Source organism: Hemitrygon akajei, chromosome 7 (assembly GCF_048418815.1).
Source record: "Hemitrygon akajei chromosome 7, sHemAka1.3, whole genome shotgun sequence".
Lineage (NCBI taxonomy): Eukaryota > Metazoa > Chordata > Chondrichthyes > Myliobatiformes > Dasyatidae > Hemitrygon > Hemitrygon akajei.
In genome coordinates, this window is record NC_133130.1 from 3,820,564 (window position 1) to 3,844,449 (window position 23,886).

General features: G+C 44.1%; 1 protein-coding gene across 7 annotated transcripts in view; it reads left to right on the plus strand.

Moving 5' to 3' along the window:
* LOC140730175 (protein EFR3 homolog B-like) overlaps positions 1-23,886 on the plus strand; it is a 179,665-nt gene that overhangs the window by 19,433 nt on the left and 136,346 nt on the right. For all 7 annotated transcript variants that reach the window (XM_073050313.1, XM_073050312.1, XM_073050316.1 and 4 more), the window contains 3 exons: positions 7,862-7,938; positions 9,017-9,144; positions 15,503-15,653. In XM_073050313.1, the coding sequence (XP_072906414.1) occupies positions 7,862-7,938; positions 9,017-9,144; positions 15,503-15,653 (356 nt within the window). The remainder of the gene's footprint in view (positions 1-7,861; positions 7,939-9,016; positions 9,145-15,502; positions 15,654-23,886) is intronic.

A 23,886-nucleotide genomic window follows, 5' to 3' on the forward strand; every position in this document is an offset into this window, starting at 1 on the left:
GTACCCCCTTGGAAGCCCAGGTACTGGACGGTAGACTTCTGGCCTGAGTCACACATTGCATAGAACCCTTGTCTCTCCTTCTCTCCGGGAACCATCAGGAACTGGTACGATTCAATTTAATATCCTCTCCTCAAGCTCCTATAGTTCTTGGTTACCCCTGGTTAAGCTGCCATAACCCCCACATTAACTGGTCCACTGAGAAGATAGTCAGCTGGAGTCCGATCTGTCACTCCACCTGTTTACAATCGGCCCTTTCCCCTGTGGAAGTCACCACGACCTCATCTGCCTCTGAAACCCCCAGCAGAGTATCATGATCTGGGAGAAGTGTTTAGCAAACAACAGGCTCTTTCCCTGCCGCCACACCGCCCTTGCGATTGCGCAATTGACCTTCTCCCCGGAGCCTCTCTACTTACCAGTCAGCTGTATAACCTGTCCCGGTCAGAAAGGGAAGCAATGGAGGCTTACCTAAATGACTCTTTCGCATTATCCAACCTTCATCTTCCCCTGTAGGTGCAGGTTTCTTCTTTGTGGGGAAGAAAGATGGCTCACTGCGCCCCTGCATTGACTATCATGGCCTGAATAGCATCACCATAAAGAATGTGTATCCACTACCCCTTATCAACTCTGCTTTCAAACCCCTTCATGGAGCCACCATTTCCTCTAAGTTGGACTTATGAAGTGCCTACCACCTGGTCAGGATAAGGGAGGGAGATGAGCGAAAACAGCTTTTAAACCCCTCTTGGTCATTTCGAATATCTGGTCATGCCCTTCAGTCTCAGCAGTGCCCCTGCTGTCTTCCAATCTTTGGTAAACAATGTCCTTAGGTACTTTATTAACCATTTTGTTTTTGTTTATTTGGACAACATCATAATCTTCTCCCGCAGTCTTCGGGATCACACCTACCATGTCTGTCAGATTCTGCAGAGGCTTTTGGACAACAAACTATTCATTAAGGCTGAGAAGTGCAAGTCCCATGTCCCTTCTGTCAGTTTCTTGCGATACATTATTGAGAGTGGGCAAGTGAGGGCGGATCCCAAAAAGATCCGGCCGGTGGCGGAGTGGCCAAAACCCAGACACTCAAGCAACTCCAGCGATTTCTAGGGTTCACAAACTTCTACCGTCACTTCATCAGGGATTACAGCCGGGTGGCAGCGCCCCTTACTCAACTCACCTCTCCTGCGACCCCTTTCCACTGGACCCCTGAAGCAGACTCAGCCTTCTCGGACTGAAGAAGCGTTTCACCTCCGCTCCCATCCTGGTCCAACCAGACCCCTCTCGCCAATTCATTGTGGATGTCAACACCTCCAATTCTGGGGTGGGAGCAGTCCTCTCCCAATGCTCCGGCCCAGACCAAAAGCTCCATCTCTGTGCCTTCTACTCTCGCCATTTATCCCCCACCGAACGGAACTATGTACGACGTTGGGAACCAGGAGTTACTAGCTGTCAAACTCACATTGGAGGAGTGGAGGCACTGGCTGGAGGGAGCTGAACATCCATTCACTGTCTGGACAGACCACAAGAACCTCACATACATCCAAACCGCCAAATGCCTGAATTCCCGCCAAGCCCATTGGGCATTATTTTTTGGCTGTTTCAGATTCACACTCATCTATCGTCCAGGGTCCAAGAATGGGAAGCCCAATGCTCTCTCTCATCAATACATCTCTGAGGAGGGCCTTCTCAACCCCGAGACCATCCTTTCACCATCCTGTGTGGTGGCTGCCCTCACTTGGGAGATGGAGGCCATAGTCAAATAGGCCCAACGGACTGAACCTGACCCAGGCAATGAATCCCCTCATCGCCTCTTCGTGCCCGACTCTGTTCTGTCTCAGGTTCTCCAGTGGGGGCATAATTCTCGATTGGACTCTATTGACCCTTCACAGGGGAACACTGCTGTATTCACCGTGGTGGACCGCTTCTCCAAAGCTGTGCACTTCGCAGCCCTTCCCAAACTCCCTACAGCCTGTGAAACAGCTGACCTCCTTGTACATCATGTCTTCCGCCTTCATGGCATTCCCTCTGACATTATTTCTGACCGGGGCCCCCAGTTCATCTCTCAAGTCTGGGATCTTTTTGTCAAGCCCTTGGAGCCTCAGTAAGTCTGTCTTCTGGCTTCCATCCGCAGACTAATGGTCAAACAGAATGAGCAAACCAGGATTTGGAAGCAGCACTACATTGCATAACAACCAACAACCCGTCTGCCTGGAGCACCCATCTCACTTGGGTCAGGAACGCCCACAACTCCCTGGTCAGCACCGGCACTGGAATGTCACCCTTCGAATGCTCCCTCGGTTACCAACCCCCTCTGTTTCCCGCACATGAAGATGACATTGCTGTGCCTTCAGTTCAGGCCCATCTCCGCCAGTGCCCCAAGGTCTAGAAGGATACACGTGCGGCCCTGCTCCGCTCAGCTGACCACAACCGGAGGATTGCCAATCGCCATCAGAGTTCTGCACCTGATTATCAGCCTGGGCAGAAGGTTTGGCTTTCATCAAAAGACATCCCCCTTAAGAATGAACCCAAGGAACTCGCCCCTCACTACCTGTGACCATTCAAGATTGAGAGTGTCAACCCCTCAGTGGTTAGACTCAAATTGCCCGGATCCATGCACATTCATCCCATATTCACGTCTCTCAATTGAAACCTGTATCTGCCAGCCCTTTGTGCCCTCCTGCCGAACTCCCTCCACCCGCCCAGATCATTGATGACCACCCAGCATACACCATCCGGTGAATACTGGATGTCCGCCGCCGAGGCAGGGGTCTTCAGTAACTGGTCGATTGGGGGGGGATATGGCCTGGAAGAGTGCTCCAAGATTCCCCGCTTCTTCATCCTGGACTCTTCCTTCATCCGTGATTTCCATCAAGACAATCTGGACAAGCCTGGTGGTTCGCCTAGAGACTCCTGTTGGGGGGAGGGTATTGTCATGGTCCCAACCGTTAATTCCCTATTATGTCCTAATTACCTTTGATTGTGCAATGGTTCCGACTGTTAATCTCATATTTGCTCCTAATTCCCTTTGATGACGGCATACTTGGTTTCCATCAAGACCAGCAGCATAAGAACCCTGGTGTTACAGCCACTAGTTGCCAGATTGTTGGCTTTGCCTGTGTGGTAATTAGTGTTTCCTGGCCGCTTAAGATCGTGTGTTCTACGTTTTGCTCCAGTCCCGAGGTTTACCTGTGAAACTCCGTCTCTCCGTGTCAAGATCCCTCCTGTTTGCTGTTCAATGCTCATGCCCACGTAAACAACCTAACTCAATCTCCATGCCTGTGTCGTGTGCTTGGGTTCGCCTCGTTCATTGACTAGAAAGTGACTTTTGTAGGAAAGACAACAGAGCAGCAATGGCTGGAGTTTCTGTGAAAAATGAGGGAAGTGCAAGACAGATATATTTCAAATAAGAAGAAATTTTCAAAGGGAAGAAGGACACTACCATGGCTGACAAGTGAAGTCAGAGCCAAAGTAAAAGCAAAAGAGAGGGCATACAAGGAAGCCAGAGCTAGATGGAAGATAGAGGATTGGGCTGCTTTTAAAATCATGCAGAAGGAAACCAAACCTTAAAGTGGCCACTTTATGAGATACCTCCTATAGCTATTAAAGTACCCACTGAGTGTATGTTCGTGGTCTTCTGCTGATGTAGCCCATTAACTTTGTTTGGCATGTTTTACGTTCAGCAGTGCTCTTCTATATACTACTGTCTCCAGTCTCCAATTTCAGGCACTTATGTACTGTACCCCTTGTGCTCTCAGTTCTATTACCCTCTTCTGGGCCCTTCTATTTACTGTGTAAGTCCTGTCAAGGTTTAATTCATCAAAGTACAACACCTTATACTTATCTAAATTAAATTTCATCTGCTACTCTAGGATGCACTTCCACAGCTGAGTTCATGATTCAACATTCAAGATTGTTTATTGTCATTCATCGGTGCAAAGTGTAAAGGAGTTAGAAGCCATTGTAATATGCGGGGCTACAAGTCAATGCTCGAGTTTGGCATAGTACTGGAAACTGAAAACAGTTTCAGACTCCGGAAAGTGCACATGACACACAACCTCTCATGGTCCCAGAACACATCCTACACAGTCAGGAAACTTCACTAACACCTCAACTTTCTGAGGTGATTGTAGAGAACTGGATGTGGCACATCCATGCTCACATCATACTACGGAAGAGCAGTAGAGAGCTGCATCACTGCTTGGTACAGAGATTGAATGGCAGTGGACAGGAAAACTTTACAGTGGGAACTGTCCAACACATCACCAGCACCAAAAAGTTCATACGTACAGTAATGTGCTGGAAAAGGGTCAGTAACATGGACCCTTTTGCCCCACTCATGGACTGTTTGTCCTGCTCCCATCACGAAGGAGGTTACATAGCATCCACTAAGGTTGACCCACTAACCCACCCCTCCACATCTCCACCACCAATACTTTGTCATTTCCTGTACAGACACTCCTGTGCTTAGCGTCACTTTATGGGCATACAATCTTATATATTCATATCTATTGTGTTTTTACTATTATTGTTTTATTTTAAATTTATTCATTTATAGGATGTGGGCATCGCCAGCTAAGCCAGCATTTAATGCCCATCCCTAGTTGCCCTTGAGAAGGTGGTGATGAGCTACAAACTAACGGAGATGGGAGTAGACTCTCACATGGTGGATTGGATAGTGGACTACTTGACAGATAGACCTCAGTATGTGCGGTTGGGAGACTGTAGGTCTGACACGGTGGTCAGCAGCACAGGGGCGCCGCAGGGAACCGTACTCTCTCCGGTCCTGTTCACCCTGTACACATCAGACTTCCAATATAACTCGGAGTCCTGCCATGTGCAGAAGTTCGCTGATGACACGGCCATAGTGGGATGTGTCAGGAATGGACAGGAGGAGGAGTATAGGAAACTGATACAGGACTTTGTGATATGGTGCAACTCAAACTACCTGCGTCTCAATATCACCAAGACCAAGGAGATGGTGGTGGACTTTAGGAGATCTAGGCCTCATATGGAGCCAGTGATCATTAATGGAGAATGTGTGGAGCAGGTTAAGACCTACAAGTATCTGGGAGTACAGTTAGACGAGAAGCTAGACTGGACTGCCAACACAGATGCCTTGTGCAGGAAGGCACAGAGTCGACTGTACTTCCTAAGAAGGTTGGCGTCATTCAATGTCTGTAGTGAGATGCTGAAGATGTTCTATAGGTCAGTTGTGGAGAGCGCCCTCTTCTTTGTGGTGGCGTGTTGGGGAGGAAGCATTAAGAAGAGGGACGCCTCACGTCTTAATAAGCTGGTAAGGAAGGCGGGCTCTGTCGTGGGCAAAGTACTCGAGAGTTTAACATCGGTAGCTGAGCGAAGGGCGCTGAGTAGGCTACGGTCAATTATAGATAACTCTGAACATCCTCTACATAGCACCATCCAGAGACAGAGAAGCAGTTTCAGCGACAGGTTACTATCGATGCAATGCTCCTCAGACAGGATGAAGAGGTCAATACTCCCCAATGCCATTAGGCTTTACAATTCTACCGCCAGGACTTAAGAACTTTTTAAAAGCTATTATTAATGCTTTTTGAGATAGTGATTTAGATGCATATCATATTTTTTACTGAGTTAAGTATTGTATGTAATTAGTTTTGCTACAACAAGTGTATGGGACATTGGAAAAAAAGTTGAATTTCCCCATGGGGATGAATAAAGTATCTATCTATCTATCTATCTATCTTGATCCGCTGCAGTCCCTGAGGTGTAGTAACACCCATAGTGCTGTTAGGGAAGGAATTCCATGATTTTGACCCAGTGACAATGAAGGAACGGCGATATGTTTCCAAGTTAGGATGGTGAGTGACTTGAAGGGGAATTTCCAAGTGGTGGTCCTCCCAGGAATTTGCTGTTCTCATCCTTCTAGACAATAGTGGTCGTGGGTCTGGAAGGTGCTCTATTCTTTATCTTACTGCATTTTCTTTGTTCTGCTTTGAGTACAATTATTTCATTCTCCTTTATAGTTTTGTACAGAAAATGACATTAAGCAATCTTGGAACTTATAAGTATGCATCACTTAGAATTGATTAGAGTGTTTAAGGTAAAGGAACTGTTAAGAGTCTCTCTGATATATAGGAGGCCACACCTGCCCCTACACCTCCTTCATCACTACCACTCAGGGCTCTGAATGGTCCTTCCAGGTGAGACAACACTTCACCCGTGAATCTGTTGGGGTCATATACTGTGTTCAGTGCTCCTGGTGTGGTGAGACCTTTGCTCCACCACCAAAAAAAGCAGGCTCTCCTGGTGGCCACCCTTTTCAATTCTACTTCCCATTCCCATTCCGACATGTCAGTCCTCTACTGCCGCAATGAGACCACGGTTAGGTTGGAGGAGCAACACTTTATATTCTGTCTGGGTACCTCCAATCTGTTGGCATGAACATTGATTTCTTGAACTTCCAGTAATTGCCCCCCCCCTTCACCCTCACCATTCCCCATTCCTATCTCCTTCTCTCCCTTGTCTCCTTGCCTGCCCATCATCTCCCTCTGGTGCCTTTCCCCCTTCCCTTTCTCCCATGGCCTTCTGTCCTCTCCTGTCAAATTCCCCCTTCTCTAGGACGTTATCTCTTTCACCAATCAACTTCCCAGCTCTTTATTTCACCCCCCCCCTCCTGGTTTCACGTATCACCCACCACCTCGTACTTCTTCCTCTCCTCACCCTACTTTCTTATTCTGACCTCTAATTTTTTTTTTCCAGTCCTGATGAAGGGTCTTGGCCTGAAACATCGACTGTTTACTCTTTTCCACAGATGCTACCTGGCCTGCTGTGTTCCTCCAGCATCCAGTTAGGACTGCTTCTTTTTATGCTATATGTCAGTGATTTGCATGGCAGAAATATTGACATTGTGGCCAAGTTTACAGATATGTTATGAAAATAGGTGGAGGGGCAGATAGTTCTGAGGAAGTAGAGAGGCTACAGAAGGACTTAGACAGATTAGGAGAATAGGTAAAGAAGTGGCAGATGGAATATTGCATCGTGCACTTTTGGTAGAAGAAATAAAAGGTAGATTATTTTCTAAATGGAGGGATAATTCAAAAATCTGAGGTGCATAGGGACTTGGGAATCATTGTGCAGGATTCCCCGAAGGTTAATTTGCAGGTTGAGTCAATGGTAAGGAAGGCAAATGTGATATTAGCATTCATTTCGAGGTGACTAGAATATAAAAGCAAGGAAGGAATGTTGAGGCTTTATAAAGCTCTAATGAGGAATCAGTTGGAGTATTGTGAGCAGTTTTTAATTCCTGGATTGAAAGGCTTGCTATATGAGGAATGTCTGACAACTCAGGGCTTCTGCTCACCAGCATTCAGAAGAATGAGGGGTAATCTCACTGTAACCTGTCACATGTTGAAAGGCCTCGACTGAGTAGATGTGGAGAGGATGTTTGCTATGGTGGGGGAGTTTAAGACCAGAAGACACAACCTCAGGATAGAGGAGTGTCCTTTTAGACTGGAGGTGAGGAGGAATTGCTTTCAATAGAGAAAGGTGAGTCTGTGTAATTTATTGCCAGAAATCATTGAGTATACTTAAGGCAGAGGTTAATCGATTCTTGATCAGTCTGGGCTTGAAGGGATACAGGGAGAAGGCAGGAGATTGGGGCTGAGAGGAAAAATGGATCAGCCATAATGAAATGGCAGAACAGTCTCAAAGGATCAAATGACCTAATTCTGCTCCTAAATCTTATGATCTTTTGGTCATCACCTGGTCTCCATAATAACTGATATTTTTGCTGCAATATATATGCCCAATTTAGTGTTTAGTATTTTCCCAGAGGAAGTCAAATGGTGCATGAGTAAGTGGGGCAGTAACATGTCTGTGCTTCTTACAGGTGTTTGCGGTTGTTGTGGAGCTCTGCGTCCAAGATACAAGAGGCTAGTGGACAATATCTTCCCAGAGGACTCTGAGGTAAACAGTGATCCATTAATTCAAGCATTAAATGCTGCACATCAATAGTTTTTGCATTGCATCTGTAGGCAGGGATCTGGCTGAATGTATTAATTGACCATGGAACAGAACACCACAGGTCATGACCATAAATCACGAGACATAGGAGTGGAATTAGACCATTCAGCCCATTGAGTCTGCTCCAATCCCTGGGCTCTTCAGCCCACATTGTTGTGCCAAACCCATTAAATTAATGATCGAATGGCTAACTAAACTAATCCCTCTATCTACGCAATGTCCATCTCCTTCTATTTTCCGCACATTCATATGTTTGTGTAGAGTGTCTTAAAAGTATCTTCCTCTACCACCCCTCTAGGCACCCGCCACTCTCCGTGTAAAAACTTGCTCCTCACAACTCCTTTGAAATTACCCCATCTTACCTTAATTGTATTCCCTCAGGTATTAGACAATTCAACCCTAGGAAGAAGATGCTCTCAGTCTACTTGATCTATGCCTTTCCTAATCTTGTAAACCTCTATCAGATCTCCCCTTAGCTTTTGCCACTCCAGAGAAAATGACCCAAGTTAGTCTAACCTCTCATTATAGCACATATTCCTTTGATAGTCAATTAAAGTTAGTGAATTAGAGATGGTGTGATGTGTCCTGGGTCTATTTGTAGGAGGAGGCATGTTTCCTCCTCCATTTGTAAGCTTTGAAAAAAATTCTGATATTTTCCATTCAAGTCCAAATCATTACAATGTGTTCCAGTGTGGAATGTGGCCAAAACACTCCGTGAAAGTGGCTGCCCTAGTGTGTGTGTGTGTGTGTGTGTGTGTGTGTGTGTGTGTGTGTGTGTGTGTGTGTGTGTGTGTGTGTGTGTGTGTGTGTGTGTGTGTGTGTGTGTGTGTGTGTGTGTGTGTGTGTGTGTGTGTCTTCCACCCTTTCCCTCCTCCCCTCCCTCTCCCTCCGGTTTCTCTCTCTGTCCCCCCCCCCCCCCCCCCACCTTCATCTCATGGCAAGTGATGGAAGTTCCTCAGATTCATCTATTCCTCCAGTCCGAGTGGTGATAGTTCTAATTGGTCCTTACTGTTATCAACAGGATGGGCTCGTAAAAGCCAACATGGAGAAGCTGACATTCTACGCCCTCTCAGCTCCAGAGAAGCTGGACCGAATTGGTGCCTATCTTGCAGAGAGACTTAGTAGAGATGTTGCTAGGCACCGATATGGGTAAGATATAAGACATAGAAAATCATAAGATCATAACATATAGGAGCAGAAGTAGGCCATTCAGCCTATCGAGTCTGCTCTGCCATTCAATCATGGGCTGAATCACCCCATACCCTTTGATGCCCTGGCTAATCAAGAACCTATCTATCTCTGTCTTAAATGCACCCAATGACTTGGCCTCCTCAGCCACTCATGGCAACAAATTCCACAGATTTACCACCCTCTGACTAAAGTAATTTTTCCGCATTTCAGTTCTAACTGGATGTCCTTCAATCCAAGTCGTGGCCTCTTGTCCTAGAATCCCCCACCATGGGAAGTAACTTTGCCATATCTAATCTGTTCAGGCCTTTTAACATTCAGAATGTTTCTATGAGATCCCCCCTCATTCTCCTGAACTCCAGGGAATACAGCCCAAGAGCTGCCAGACGTTCCTCATACAGTAATCCTTTCATTCCTGGAATCATTCTCGTGAATCTTCTCTGAACTCTTTCCAATATCAGTATATCCTTTCTAAAATAAGGAGCCCAAAACTGCACACAATACTCCAGGTGTGGTCTCACAAGTGCCTTATAGAGCCTCAACATCACATCCCTGCAATTATTTTCTATACCTCTAGAAATGAATGCCAGCATTGCATTTGCCTTCTTCACCACCTGGAGGTTAACCTTTAGGGCATCCTGCACAAGGACTTCCAAGTCCCTTTGCATCTCTGCATTTTGAATTCTCTCCACATCTAAATAATCGTCTGCCCATTTACTTCTTCCACCAAAGTACATGACCATACACTTTCCAACGTTGTATTTCATTTGCCACTTCTTTGCCCATTCCCCTAAACTATTTAAATCTCTCTGCAGCCTATCTGTTTCCTCAACACTACCCGCTCCTCCAGCTATCTTTGAATCATCGGCAAATTTAGCCACAATTCCATTAATCCCATAGTCCAAATCATTGACATACATCATAAAAAGCAGCAGTCCCAACACTGACCACTGTGGAACTCCACTGGTAACCGGCAGCCAGCCAGAATAGGATCCCTTCATTCCCACACTCTGTTTTCTGCTAATCAGCCAATGCTCCACTCACACTAGTAACAGAGAAAGACCATTGAGTCACTCGAAGTTGCTCTGCTGTACAATGTGGAAGGCACAGGAGACCACAGAGAACTGGAGCCTAGAGCTATAAACAATCTGCTGTTGGAGCTCAACTGATTGAACTGTTGTTACTTATAATAAAATAACTAAAACTATAACTAAAATAAAATAACTGGATCTTTACACACTGTCAAGACTCAACCACACTTTATTTTACATGTGCACAAGGAGAACAGCATGGCCCCTGTCAACACACTGATCTGAATTCAGAACAACGAAACACTATTTTAATACATAATCGGCTGATCGGTTATGGAACTTGACTGTTTGGTAAATTGCATGTGTTTGAATCCCTTACTTACAAGAACAACATAATTCAGAATAAATATGTTAAAAGTCAATAGAAGCTACACGCTGACAATTGAAGATACTTTGAAATTAGTAAATCAGTTGTTCCTTAGATGGTGTATGTGTCTCACTTATCTTCTTTCCAGACCCCTGGTGTGCCAAGGGAAGTTAGGGTTTCGGCCCAAAACATTGACTGTACTTTTTTCCATAGATGCTGCCTGGCCTGCTGAGTTCCTCCAGCATTTTGTGTGTGGTGTTATGTTCTTCAATGACCTTTCTTACCTGGACTGTCTGCTCTCTATCTGCAGTCTATTCTTGGCTGGACAGTGTGTTAACCCTTGCCTTATTGCAGCTTCCACAGAGCAGCATCAATGGGGAGAGGAAAGGAATTATCCATGTTTCAGATCAAAACATACAGATTTGGAAATCTGTCACCAGTCCTTCATCATTATGCTGATGGAGGGTTTTAACTCCTGCTGCCTGACCCACTGAGCTCCAAAAAGCAGAAACCATTCAGCCAATTTGTCTGCTCCACCAGCTACTATTGTTTGCTACTGATGATTGCCACTATGCAGGTCAAGATGCCTCTCTGCATCTGGTGCCACTTTCCTGCACTAAGTCCAAATCTCTATAGCTTACCAGCTACCTTGAATATACTCTGCTCCTGTATAAAGGGAGGATTCACAAACTGGCTCTGGGCATCTGTGTAGCACTGGGCATTGGAGCAGGGTTATCTCCAAAACCACACTTCAGCCACTTTGTTTACAGAATGGGGAGGCAACAAAGGCAAATGTCACATTTGAGAACATGGAACAAAGCTGCACAGAAACAAGCCCTTTGGCTCACAATGTAGTGCTGAACCAAATAAACTAGTAATCAAATGACAAATAAATGAATCCATTCTGCCTCCCAATGTCCATATCCCTCCATTTCCCTCATATTCATGTGCCAATCAAAGCATCTCTTAAAAATCTCTAATGTATCTGCCTCTACCACCACCCCAGCAGCACATTACAGACACCTAAGACTTTATATGTAAAATCTTGTCCCTCACATCCTCTTTGAAATTACCCCCCTCACCTTAAATGCATGCCCTTATTGGTATTAGACATTTCAACTCTGGGGAGAAGGGTACTTTCTGTCTACTCTATCTGTCCCTCTCATAATCTTTTTAAAGAAATCTACAGCACATTACAGGCCCTTTGGCCCACAATATTGTGCCAACGATCTAGAAACTGCCTAGAATTTCCCTACCACACAGCCCTCTATTTTTCTAAGCTCCATGTACCTATCTAAGAGTTGCTTTAAAGATCCTATTGTAGCTGCCTCTACCACCATCACTGGCAGTACATTCCATGCACCCAGCACACTCTATGTGAAAATACACATCTGACAAACCCCTTTGTACCTACTTCCAAACACCTTAAAACTATACCCACTTGTATTAGCCATTTCAGCCCAAGGAAAAAGCCTCTATCCACATGATCAATGCTTCTCATCATTTTATACACCTCTATCAGGTCACCTCTCATCCTCCGTTGCTCCGAGGAGAAAAGGCCGAGTTCACTCAACCTATTCTCATAAGGTACACCCTCCAATCCTGGCAACACCCTTGTAAATCTGCTCTGCACTCTCTCTATAGTATCCAAATCATTCCTGTAATGAGGTGACCAGACTGAATACAGTACTGCAAGTGGGGTCTAACTAAGGTCTTATATAGCTGTAACATTACCTCACAGCTCTTGGAACTCAATCCCACAGTTGATGAATGCCAACACACCATATGCCTCCTTAACAGCACTGTCAACCTGAGTAGCAGCTTTGAGTGTCCTTTCAACACGGACCCCATGATCTTTCAGATCCTCCACACTGCTAAGAGTCTTACCATTTATATTATATTCTACCTTCAGATTGGATCTACCAAAATGAACTACTTCACACTTATTAGATTGAAGTCTGTTTGACCCTTCTCAGCCTAGTTCTGCATCCTATCGATGTCCCGTTATAACCACTGACAACACTCCAGACTATCCACAACACCCCCAACCTTTATGTCATCAGCAAACTTACTAACCCACCCTTCTACTTCTTCATCCAGGTCATTTATGAAAAAAAAAACAAAGAGGTGAGGTCCCAGAACAGATCCCTAGGGAACACCACTAGTAACCGACCTCCATGCAGAATACAAACCATCTACAACCACCTTTTAGCTTCTGTGAGCAATCCAATTCTAGATGCACAAAGCAAGGTCACCTTGGATCCCATGCCTCCTTACTTTCTGAAGGACCCTTGCATGGGGAACCTTATCAAATGCCTTCCTGAAATCCATATACACTACATCCACTGCTCTACCTTCATCAATGTGTTTTGTTACATCCTCTAAGAATTCAATCATGCTTGTAAGGCACAACCTGCCCTTGACAAAGCCATGTTGACTATTTCTGATCTCTCCAAATGTTCATAAATCCTGTCTCTCAGGATCTTCTCCAACAACTTGCCCACCACTGAGATCAGACACACTGGTCTATAATTTCCTGGATTATCTTGACTCACTTTCTTGAACAAGCTACCAACATTTGCAACCCTCCAATCTCCTGGTACTTTTCCATCCCTATTGATGATGCAAGGATCATCACCAGAGGCTCAGCAATCTCCTCCCTTGCTTCCCACAGTAGCCTGGGGTATATCTCGTTCAGTCCCATGACTTATCTAACTTAATTGTGGATATAATAGGGTCTCTTAAGAGGCTCCTGGATAGGTGCATGGAGCTTAGAAAAATAGAGGCTATGGGTAACTCTAGATAATTTCTAAGTTAGGGACATGTTCGGCACAGTTTTGTGCGCTGAAAGACCTTATTGTGCTGTAGGTTTTCTATGTTTCTATGTTCATACCTTTCAAAAGCTCCAGCACATCCCCTTTCTTGATGTCTATATACTCAAGTATTTCAGTCTGCTGTAAGTCATCCCCACAATTCTCAAGGTCCTGAAACTGGTGAATACTGAAGCAAGGTATTCATCAAGTACCTCTGCTACCCCCTCCAACTCCATGCACACGTTTCCACTATCACACCTGATTGGTCCTATTTTCACACGCTCATCCTCTTGCTCTTCACGTACTTGTAGAGTGCCTTGGGGTTTTCTTTAATCCTGCTCACCAAGGCCTTCTCATGGCCCCTTCTTGCTCTCCTAATTTCATTTTTGAGCTCCTTCCTGGGACCCTTGTAATTTTCTAGAGCTCTAACAGTATCTAGTTCCTTGAACCTTTCATAAGCTTTTCTTTTCTTCTTAACTAGATTTTCTACATCCTTTGTACACCATAGTTCTTTAACCCTATCACCCTTTCTCTGCCTCAATGGAACATACCTATGCAGAACACCATGCAAATGGTCCCTGAACATTTGCCACATTTCAGCCATGGGTGATCAGGAACACTGGTGGCAGCTCATTGATAGAACAGTACAGCACTATACCAGGACTTTCAGCCCACAATGTTTTGCCTACCACTTAAACTTCTCTAAGATCAATCTAACCCTTCTTTCCCACATAGCCCTTAACTTTTTTCATTTCATGTGTCTTTCTAAGAGTCTCTTAAATGTCCCTAAAGTATCTAGCTCTGTCACCACACCTGACAGGGCATTTCATGCACCCCTCACTGTGTAAAAAACTTACCTCTAACATTCCCCTTTATTTTCCTGCAATCTCCTTAAAATTATGACCTCTCGCTTTAGCCATTGTTGCCCATTGCTAATAGTCGCTGGCTATCTACACATGCAATGCTTCTTATCATCCTGTACACCTCTATCAAGTCACCTCCCATCCTCCTTTGCTCCAAAGAGAAAACCCCTTGTTCATTCAAACTATCCTCATAAGACATGTCATATAGTCCAGGCAGCTTCCTTGTAAATCCCCTCTGCACCCTCTCTAAAGTTTCCTCATCCTTCTGATAATGAGACAATCTGAACTGACCAGAGCTTAGAAGGATGAGGGATGAGTAATAAATGTTGGCCTTGCCAGAAGCACCTACAACTTGTGAGAAACTTCCCAAGATGCTTTACAAGTATGTTTTCAAACAGAGTGAATGCTTTCACCACCATCTAGACTAAAATAGCAATGTTGCCAGCTTTGAAAAGCTCTGGATCTTGTGCTCTAGTCAGGTAGAAGCATTATTTAATCTTTGAGTATTCAGAAATGAGGGGGGGAATAACAAGTGCATTCATTTTGAAAGGACCAGAATATAAAAGCAAAGCTTTTATCCTGAGGCTTTATAAGACATTTGTCTGACCACACTTTGAGTATAGTGAGCAGTTTTGGTCTCCATATATAAGAACAGATGGGATGGCATTGGAGACAGTCCAGATAACGTTCATGAGAATGATCCTGGAAATAAAGGGATTAACATTCAGGCCCGGAGCATTTGATGGCTCCGGACCTGTACTCATTGGAGTTTAGAAGAATGTTGAGGGGGGGGGGGTGTGGATCTCATTGAAACCTATTGAATATTGAAAGGCCTAGATAGAGTGGATGTGGAGAGAATGTTTCCTATAGTTGGGGAGTCTAGGACCAGGTGGCTCTTCCTCAGTATAGAAGGACATCCATTTAGAACAGAGATTAGGAGGTATTTCTTTAGCCAGAAAGTAGTAAATCTGTGGAATTCATTGGCACAGATGAGTCTAGAGGCTAAATTATTGGGTAAATTTAAAAGTAGAGTTTGATAAATTCTTGCTTAGATAGTCATCAAAGGTTACACAGAGAAGGCAGAGGAATGGGGGTTGAGAGTGGAATGAATCACGTATGATGGAATTGCAGAGCAGACATGATGGGCCAAATGGGCTATGTATTATATGGGAAGGGAGGCACGTGTGGAAGGGTCAATGAGGTAGCTGTATTTCCTTATGGTGTGTATGCTTGCTTGTCCATCAGCTATGTGTGTATTGCCATGGAGGCTCTGGATCAACTTCTGATGGCCTGTCACTGCCAAAGCATCAACTTGTTTGTAGAGAGTTTCCTCAAGATGGTGGCCAAGCTTCTTGAGTCTGATAAAGCAGCTTTACAGATCTTGGGAACCAATTCGGTAAGTCTGTTTCCTGACTGCAAATTAATTTGTAGATAGGTGCCCCTGAGGAATAAGGGTCTGTCTTTGACAGTTGCTGTCAATACTGATAACCTGGTGGTGTCCACCAAATTACAGTGGATTCCAGTTAATTGTGTCATCGGTTAATTGGGGCATCACTTATTTGATACAACTCTTAAAAGACAAAAGCGAATCAAGAAAATAGGCAAGGTTCATTTAGTTTATTTGGGACACACTGCTGCTTAATTGGGACAGAAAATGTTGCCCAAGTTTCAAGCAAACACCAGTCCCGCACTCTTGTATGGCCGTCAGACGCAACGCCATGAACAGTTTCTAAATAGTATCCGTTGCATTCTTGTGTTCTAAAAGCAGTGATTTTTGTCACTGATGATTGGTAATAAATAAGCAGTAAGACAATTCGGAACTGTTTTTCTCACTGCGGTTTCAAGCATTCAGATGTGCAGGTGCCAGACATGGCTGGGAGTAAAAATGAAATGATTTCACTACTTCAACAAGTTAGGAACTATGATGAATTTAAAAGAATCAACAATCATCTGTTAAGTTACCAGTAAATTTTAGATTTGGAGGATGCAATTGTAAAGCATTGCATGAAGGCCATGCTGTGTGGGAGAATATTTAAAGTGGAAATGCCATTTCACTGGGGCAGTTCCACTCTCTTAACCTCAGCAGTCTGGGTCCAGTGGTACGAACAAATGTCACAAACCGTGGTCTTCCTTGGTTACAATGGATGACCTTGACTTGTGCCTTGTTATGCTCTTTGCTCGCCATGGAGCATTGCAGAACCACCTTCCTGGCTACTGAATTTCACTGAAGTCTGCCGTAGTTGACTTCAAATGCTAGAACAGGCATCTGGCTACCCTCACCTGGTTTAGCCCACTTGTCAAAGCAGTGTATTGGGATTTGGCTGCAGTTACATGCAAACAGCCATTTGGAGCCAAATGTGTCCAGTGGGGATGAAAGGTGAATGAACTGCCCCGGGATTGCCCCTTCACCACAGGTGCTACCCCTCCCTGGACATCCCATACTCCCATGTCTTTTTTTATATATCTTTTTAACTATTGCCATGAAGCTACATTTAATTGGGACAGCCTCTTAATGGGGCCAAAATGTACTGGTCCAATGTGTCCCAATTAACTGGAATCCACTGAATTAGATAAACACTTCCATCCACCCTTGCTCAAAAATACACGAGTACTGCTTAAATCGCATGGAGGCACATGACTCTGCAGATGGTGCATCTGAAACAAAAAAGAAACTTAATTCCAGAGGAAGCAAGATCTCCCAGTAGCCACACATTTTAATTCCACATCCCATTCCCATTCTAATATGTCAATCCATGGCCTGCTCTACCGTCGAGATGAAGCCACACTCAGGTTGGAGGAACAACACCTTATATTCCATCTGGGTAGCTAACAACCTGATGGCATGAACATTGATTTCTTTAACTTCCGTTAATGCCCCCTCCCCTTCTTCCTCCATCCCTATTTATTTATTTATTTATTTGTTTGTTTGTTTGTTTGTTTGTTTATTTTTATGTATGTGTGTATATATATGTATTTTTCTGTCTCTTTCCATATAACCATATAACATTACAGCACGGAAACAGGCCGTCTCGGCCCTTCTAGTCCGTGCCGAATGCTTCCTCTCACCTAGTCCCACTGGCCCGCACTCAGCCCATAACCCTCCATTCCTTTCCTGTCCATATACCTATCCAATTTTACTTTAAATGACAATACCGAACCTGCCTCTACCACTTCTACTGGAAGCTCGTTCCACACAGCTACCATTCTTTGAGTAAAGAAATTCCCCCTTGTGTTACCCTTAAACTTTTGCCCCCTAACTTTCAACTCATGTCCTCTTGTTTGAATCTCCCCTACTCTCAATGGAAAAAGCCTATCCACGTCAACTCTATCTATTCCCCTCATAATTTTAAATAGCTCTATCAAGTCCCCTCTCAACCTTCTGCGCTCCAAAGAATAAAAACCTAACTTGTTCAATCTTTCCCTGTAACTTAGGTGCTGAAACCCAGGTAACATTCTAGTAAATCTTCTCTGTACTCTCTCTATTTTGTTGACATCTTTCCTATAATTTGGTGACCAGAACTGTACACAATACTCCAAATTTGGCCTTACCAATGCCTTGTACAATTTTAACATTACATCCCAATTCCTATACTCAATGCTCTGATTTATAAAGGCCAACATACCAAAAGCTTTCTTCACCACCCTATCCACATGAGATTCCACCTTCACAGAACTAGGCAACTTTATTTCTAGATCACTCTGTTCTACTGCATTCTTCAATGCTCTACCATTTATCATGTATGTCCTATTTGGATTATTCCTGCCAAAATGTAGCACCTCACAATTATCAGCATTAAACTCCATCTGCCATCGTTCAGCCCACTCTTCTAACTGGCCTAAATCTCTCTGCAAGCTTTAAAAACCCACTTCATTATCCACAGCGCCACCTACCTTAGTATCATCTGCATACTTACTAATCCAATTTACCACCCCATCATCCAGATCATTAATGTATATGACAAACAACATTGGACCCATTACAGATCCCTGAGGCACACCACTAGTCACCGGCCTCCAACCTGACAAACAGTTATCCACCACTACTGTCTGGCATCTCCCATCCAGCCACTGTTGAATCCATTTTACTACTTCAATAGTAATACCTAACAATTGAACCTTCCTAACTAACCTTCCGTGAGGAACCTTGTCAAATGCCTTACTGAAGTCCATATAGACAACATCCACTGCTTTACCCTCGTCAACTTTCCTCGTAACCTCTTCAAAAATTCAATAAGATTTGTCAAACATGACCTTCCATGCACAAATCCATGTTGACTGTTCTGAATCAGACCCTGTCTATCCAGATAATTATATATACCATCTCTAAGAATACTTTCCATTAATTTACCCACCACTGACATCAAACTGACAGGCCTATAATTGCCAGGTTTACTCTTAGAACCCTTTTTAAACAATGGAACCACATGAGCAATACGCCAATCCTCCGGCACCATCCCCGTTTCTAATGACATTTGAAATATATTTGTCAGAGCCCCTACTATTTTTACACTAACCTCCCTCAAGGCCCTAGGGAATATCCTGTCAGGATCTGGAGATTTATCCACTTTTATATTCCTTAAAAGCACCAGTACTTCCTCCTCTTTAATCGTCATAGTTTCCATAACTTCCCTACTTGTTTCCCTTACCTTACACAATTCAATATCCTTCTCCTTAGTGAATACCGAAGAAAAGAAATTGTTCAAAATCTCCCCCATCTCTGTCGGCTCCACACATAGCTCTCCACTCTGATTCTCTAAGGGACCAATTTTATCCCTCACTATCCTTTCCCTCTCCCAATACTCACTATCACTTTCCCTCTCACAATAACTGCTTCCCTGTTGTCCATCTTCCTCTGGTGGTCCCCTCCCTCTTTCTTTCTTCCAAAGCCTTCCGTCCTATGCTACTCCCCCTTCTCTAGTTCTGCATCCCTTTTGCCAATCAACTTCCCAGCTCTTAGCTTTATCCCTCCCCCTCCTGTCTTCTCCTATCATTTCGGGTCTCCCCCTCCCCCTCCCACTTTCAAATCTCTTACTATCTCTTTTTCTGTTAGTCCTGATGAAGGGTCTCAACCCGAAATGTCAACTGTACTTCTTCCTATAGATGCTGCCTGGCCTGCTGTGTTCCACCAGCATTTTGTGTGTGTTGCTTGAATTTCCAGCATCTGCAGATTTCCTTGTGTTTGCATTATTAAAGGAAGTCTGCTGGTCAGGAAGCATTTGCAGAGGCAAACTTACCATGGAAAACATTGGTGAAGCTAGAGAATTCAGGCAAGAGAATAGTGTTATTCTAAAATATGCTGGCATCACGAAAGAGGATTTGTTGGTGGTCCTGAGGTCCATATGTCCCCTGGGCCTAACCAAATATGTTATTTATTCTATTTTATTTAGAGATACAGCATGGCCAAATGAGTGGTGCCGCCCAATTACACCAATGTAACCAATTAACCTACTAACCAGTACGACTTTGGAACCTGAGAGGAAACCCATGTGGTCATGGGGCGAATGTGCAAGCGCCTTACAGGCAGCAGTTGGAATTGAATCCAGGTTGCTAAGACTGTAAAAGCATTACACTAACTGGCCTGTAAGCAAAGGCACCAGGACATTGTGGCAGAGAAGAGAAGAAACCTCTGGGGTCAGACAGACAGACATACTTTATTGATCACGAGGGAAATTGGGTTTCGTTACAGCTGCACCAACCAAGAATAGTGTAGAAATATAGCAATATAAAACCATAAATAATTAAATAATAAGTTAATCATACCAAGTGGAAATAAGTCCAGGACCAGCTTATTGGCACAGGGTGTCTGACACTCCGAGGGAGGAGTTGTAAAGTTTGATGGCCACAGGTAGGAATGACTTCCTATGACGCTCAGTGTTTCATCTCGGTGGAATGAGTCTCTGGCTGAATGTACTCCTGTGCCTGTCATGTCAGATATCTTTGTATCTTCCTCATCCCTGGTTACAAACTGGAAGTAGGGTGGCTAAGTACCTTTATTAAAGGAGGGCTGCCGGGAGAAGCCAAAGAACTTTAGCCTAGTGAGCCTTATGCTATTGTGGGAAAGTTATTGGAAATTGGCTCTGTAGAAATAGGATTCATTTACAAAGACCAGTAAAAATAGTCAGCATGGCTTTGTGCATTGGAAATCAAGTCTCACGGATTTGTTTGAAAGGTTTGATGAGGACAGAGAGGTGGACATTGTCTAATCAGTGTTTCCCAACCCTTTTTAGCCCAATGCCCCCCAAAGCATTTTCATACTCACCAATGCCCCACTAAAGCACTTTAATACTTACCAACACTCCTCTTACGCACAATGTACTTTCCGGTGCTCCTATAATGTAAAAAGATGTCTAACTTATGCAAAAATGATTCTGCTTTAATTTTTTATTTGTCTTTAAACCTAGCTTACACGGTACCTGTATGCTGTACAGCAGCTTTGCCATCAATGTGATTCCTTGAGCTTGATGATTTTTAGCAAGAGTTGAAGTATCTGGTTCAATTTGTGACAGCAAAAATCTTACGTCCCCCTTTGTAACAATGTCCAAGTCATTTCTGCTTTTGTGAGTATGTGGCTCACTGCACTGAAGCCTCTTTCAACAAGGTAGGAGGTTGGAAAGGTAATGAAACGTTACATAGTTCCCTGAAGGTGGAATCTCATGTGGATAGGGTGGTGAAGAAAGCTTTTGGTATGCTGGCCTTTGTAAATCAGAGCATTGAATATAGGAGTTGGGATGTAATGTTAAAATTGTACAAGGCATTGGTGAGGCCAAATTTGGAGTATTGTGTACAGTTCTAGTCACTGAATTATAGGAAAGATGTCAACAAAATAGAGAGTACAGAGGAGATTTACTAGAATGTTACCTGGGTTTCAGCACCTAAGTTACAGGGAAAGGTTGAATAAGTTAGGTCTTTATTCTTTGGAGCGTAGAAGGTTGAGGGGGGACTTGAAAGAGGCATTTAAAATTATGAGGGGGATAGATAGAGTTGACGTGGATAGGCTTTTTCCATTGAGAGTAGGGGAGATTCAAACAAGAGGACATGATTTGAGAGTTAGGGGGCAAAAGTTTAAGAGTAACACGAGGGGGAATTTCTTTACTCGGAGAGTGGTAGCTGTGTGGAATGAGCTTCCAGTAGAAGTGGTAAAGGCACGTTCGGTATTGTCATTTAAAGTAAAATTGAATAGGTAAATGGACAGGAAAGGAATCGAGGGTTATGGGCTGAGTGCGGACCAGTGGGACTAGGTGAGTGTAAGCGTCGGCATGGACTAGAAGGGCCGAGATGGCCTGTTTCCATGCTGTAATTGTTATATGGTTATAGTGATTCTTGAAAAATCATTACTAATGCCTCCACTATCTCTTCAGGCACTTCATTTAGAACTTTGAGATGTACACCATCTGGTCCAGGTGCCTTGTCATCTTTGAAACTTTCAGTTTCTCAAGAACCTTATGTCTAGTTATAGTAACTTCACACACTTCATGATTCCTGAACCTGGAGTTTTCACCATACTGCTAGTGCCTTCCACCGTGAAGACCGTTGCAAAATACTGCGTCTACACCTCCTCCCTCACAACCATTCACGGCCTAAACAGTCCTTCCGGGTGAAGCGACTCTTCACATGTGAGTCTGTTGGGTGCTCCGGGTGTGACCTCCTGTATATCGGTGAGACCTGACGTAGATTGGGAGACAATTTTGCCGAGCACCTATGCTTCGTCTGCCAGGAGAGCAGGATCTCCCAGTGACCACCCAGCATTTGTGTGAGTGTTGCTGTGGCAAAATACTTATTCAGGTTGTCTGCCATTAACCTTGTCCCTCATTACTACTTCTCCAGCATCGTATTCCAGCAGTCTGATATCTACTCTCACCTCTCTTTTACACTTTATTGTATCTGAAGAAACTTCTGGTATCCTTTTAAAATTATTGGCTAGCTTACTTTCATATTCCATCTTTACCTTCTTAATCACAAAAAAAGAGAAAATATGCTTAACATCCAAGAAGCATACACAAAATGCTGGAGGAACTCAGCAGGTCAGGCAGCGTCTATAGAAAAGAGTACAGTCGATGTTTCAGGCCAAGACCCTTCAGCAGGATTCTTAATTACTTTCTTCATGACTTACTTAATTGTCTTCAGTTGGTTCTTAAAAGCTTCCCAATCCTCCAACTTCCCTCTAATTTTTGTTCTCTTCTATATCCTCTCTTTGGCTTTTATGTTGTCTTTGACTTCTCTTGTTTGGCTGTGTCTTATTTCCTTTAGAATGCCTCTTCCTCTTTGGATGTATATATCTTGTGCCTTCTGAATTGCTTCCAGAAACCTCAGGCTTTGCTGCTCTGCCACCATCCCTGCTAGTGTTCTTTTTCAATCATTTCTGGCCAACTCTTCTCTCATGCCTCTGAAAGAAACATAGAAAACCTACAACACAGTACAGGCCCTTCGGCCCACAAAGCTATGCCAGACATGTCCCTACCTTAGAACTACCTATGCTTTACCCATAACCCTCTATTTTTCTGAGCTCCACGTGGCTATCGACGACTCTCTTAAAAGACCCTATCATTTCCGCCTCCACCATCACCGCCGGCAGCCCATTTCACGCACTCAACACTCTCTGCATAAAAATCTTACCCCTGACATCTCCTCTGTACCTACTTCCAAGCACCTTAAACTATGCCCTCTTGTGCTAGCCATTTCAGCCCTGGGAAAAAGCCTCTGACTAACCACATGATCAATGCCTCTCAATATCTTGTACACCTCTATCAGGTCACCTCTCATCCTCCGTCGCTTCAAGGAGAAAAGGTCGAGTTCATTCAACCTGTTCTCATAAGGCTTGCTCCCCAATCTAGGCAACATCCTGGTAAATCTCCTCTGCACCCTTTCTATGATTTTCACGTCCTTCCTGTAGTGAGGCAACCAGAATTGAGCAAAGTACTCCAAGTGGGGTCTGACCAGGGTCCTATATAGCTGCAATTTTACCTCTCGGCTCTTAAACTCAATCCCACGATTGATGAAGGCCAATGCACCGTATGCCTTCTTAACCACAGAGTCAACCTACGCAGTAGCTTTGAGTGTCCTATGGACTTGGACCCCAAGATCCATCTGATCCTCCACACTGCCAAGAGTTTTACCATTAATAGTATATTCTGCCATCATATTTGACCTACCAATATGAACCACCTCACACTTATCTGGGTTGAACTCCATTTGCCACTTCTCAGCCCAGTTTTGCATCCTATCGATGTCCGGCTGTAATCTCTGACTGTCCTCCACACTATCCACAACACCTCCCACCTTAGTGTCATCAGCAAACTTACTAAACCATCCCACAACTTTCTCATCCAGGTCATTTATAAAAATCACAAAGAGTAGGGGTCTCAGAACAGATCCCTGAGGCACACCACTAGTCACCGACTTCCACACAGAATATGACCCACTACAACCACACTTTGCCTTCTGTGGGCAAGCCAGTCTGGATCCAGTTTACTCCACTGTAATAATGATAAACCTGACTTTAGTTTCTCTTTCTCAAATTTCAGGATGAATTTGATCATATTATGATCACTTTCCGCAAAGGATTCTTTTACCTTAAGCTCTTTAATTACTTCTGGTTCATTGCACAACTCTCAATCTGGAATAGCTGATCC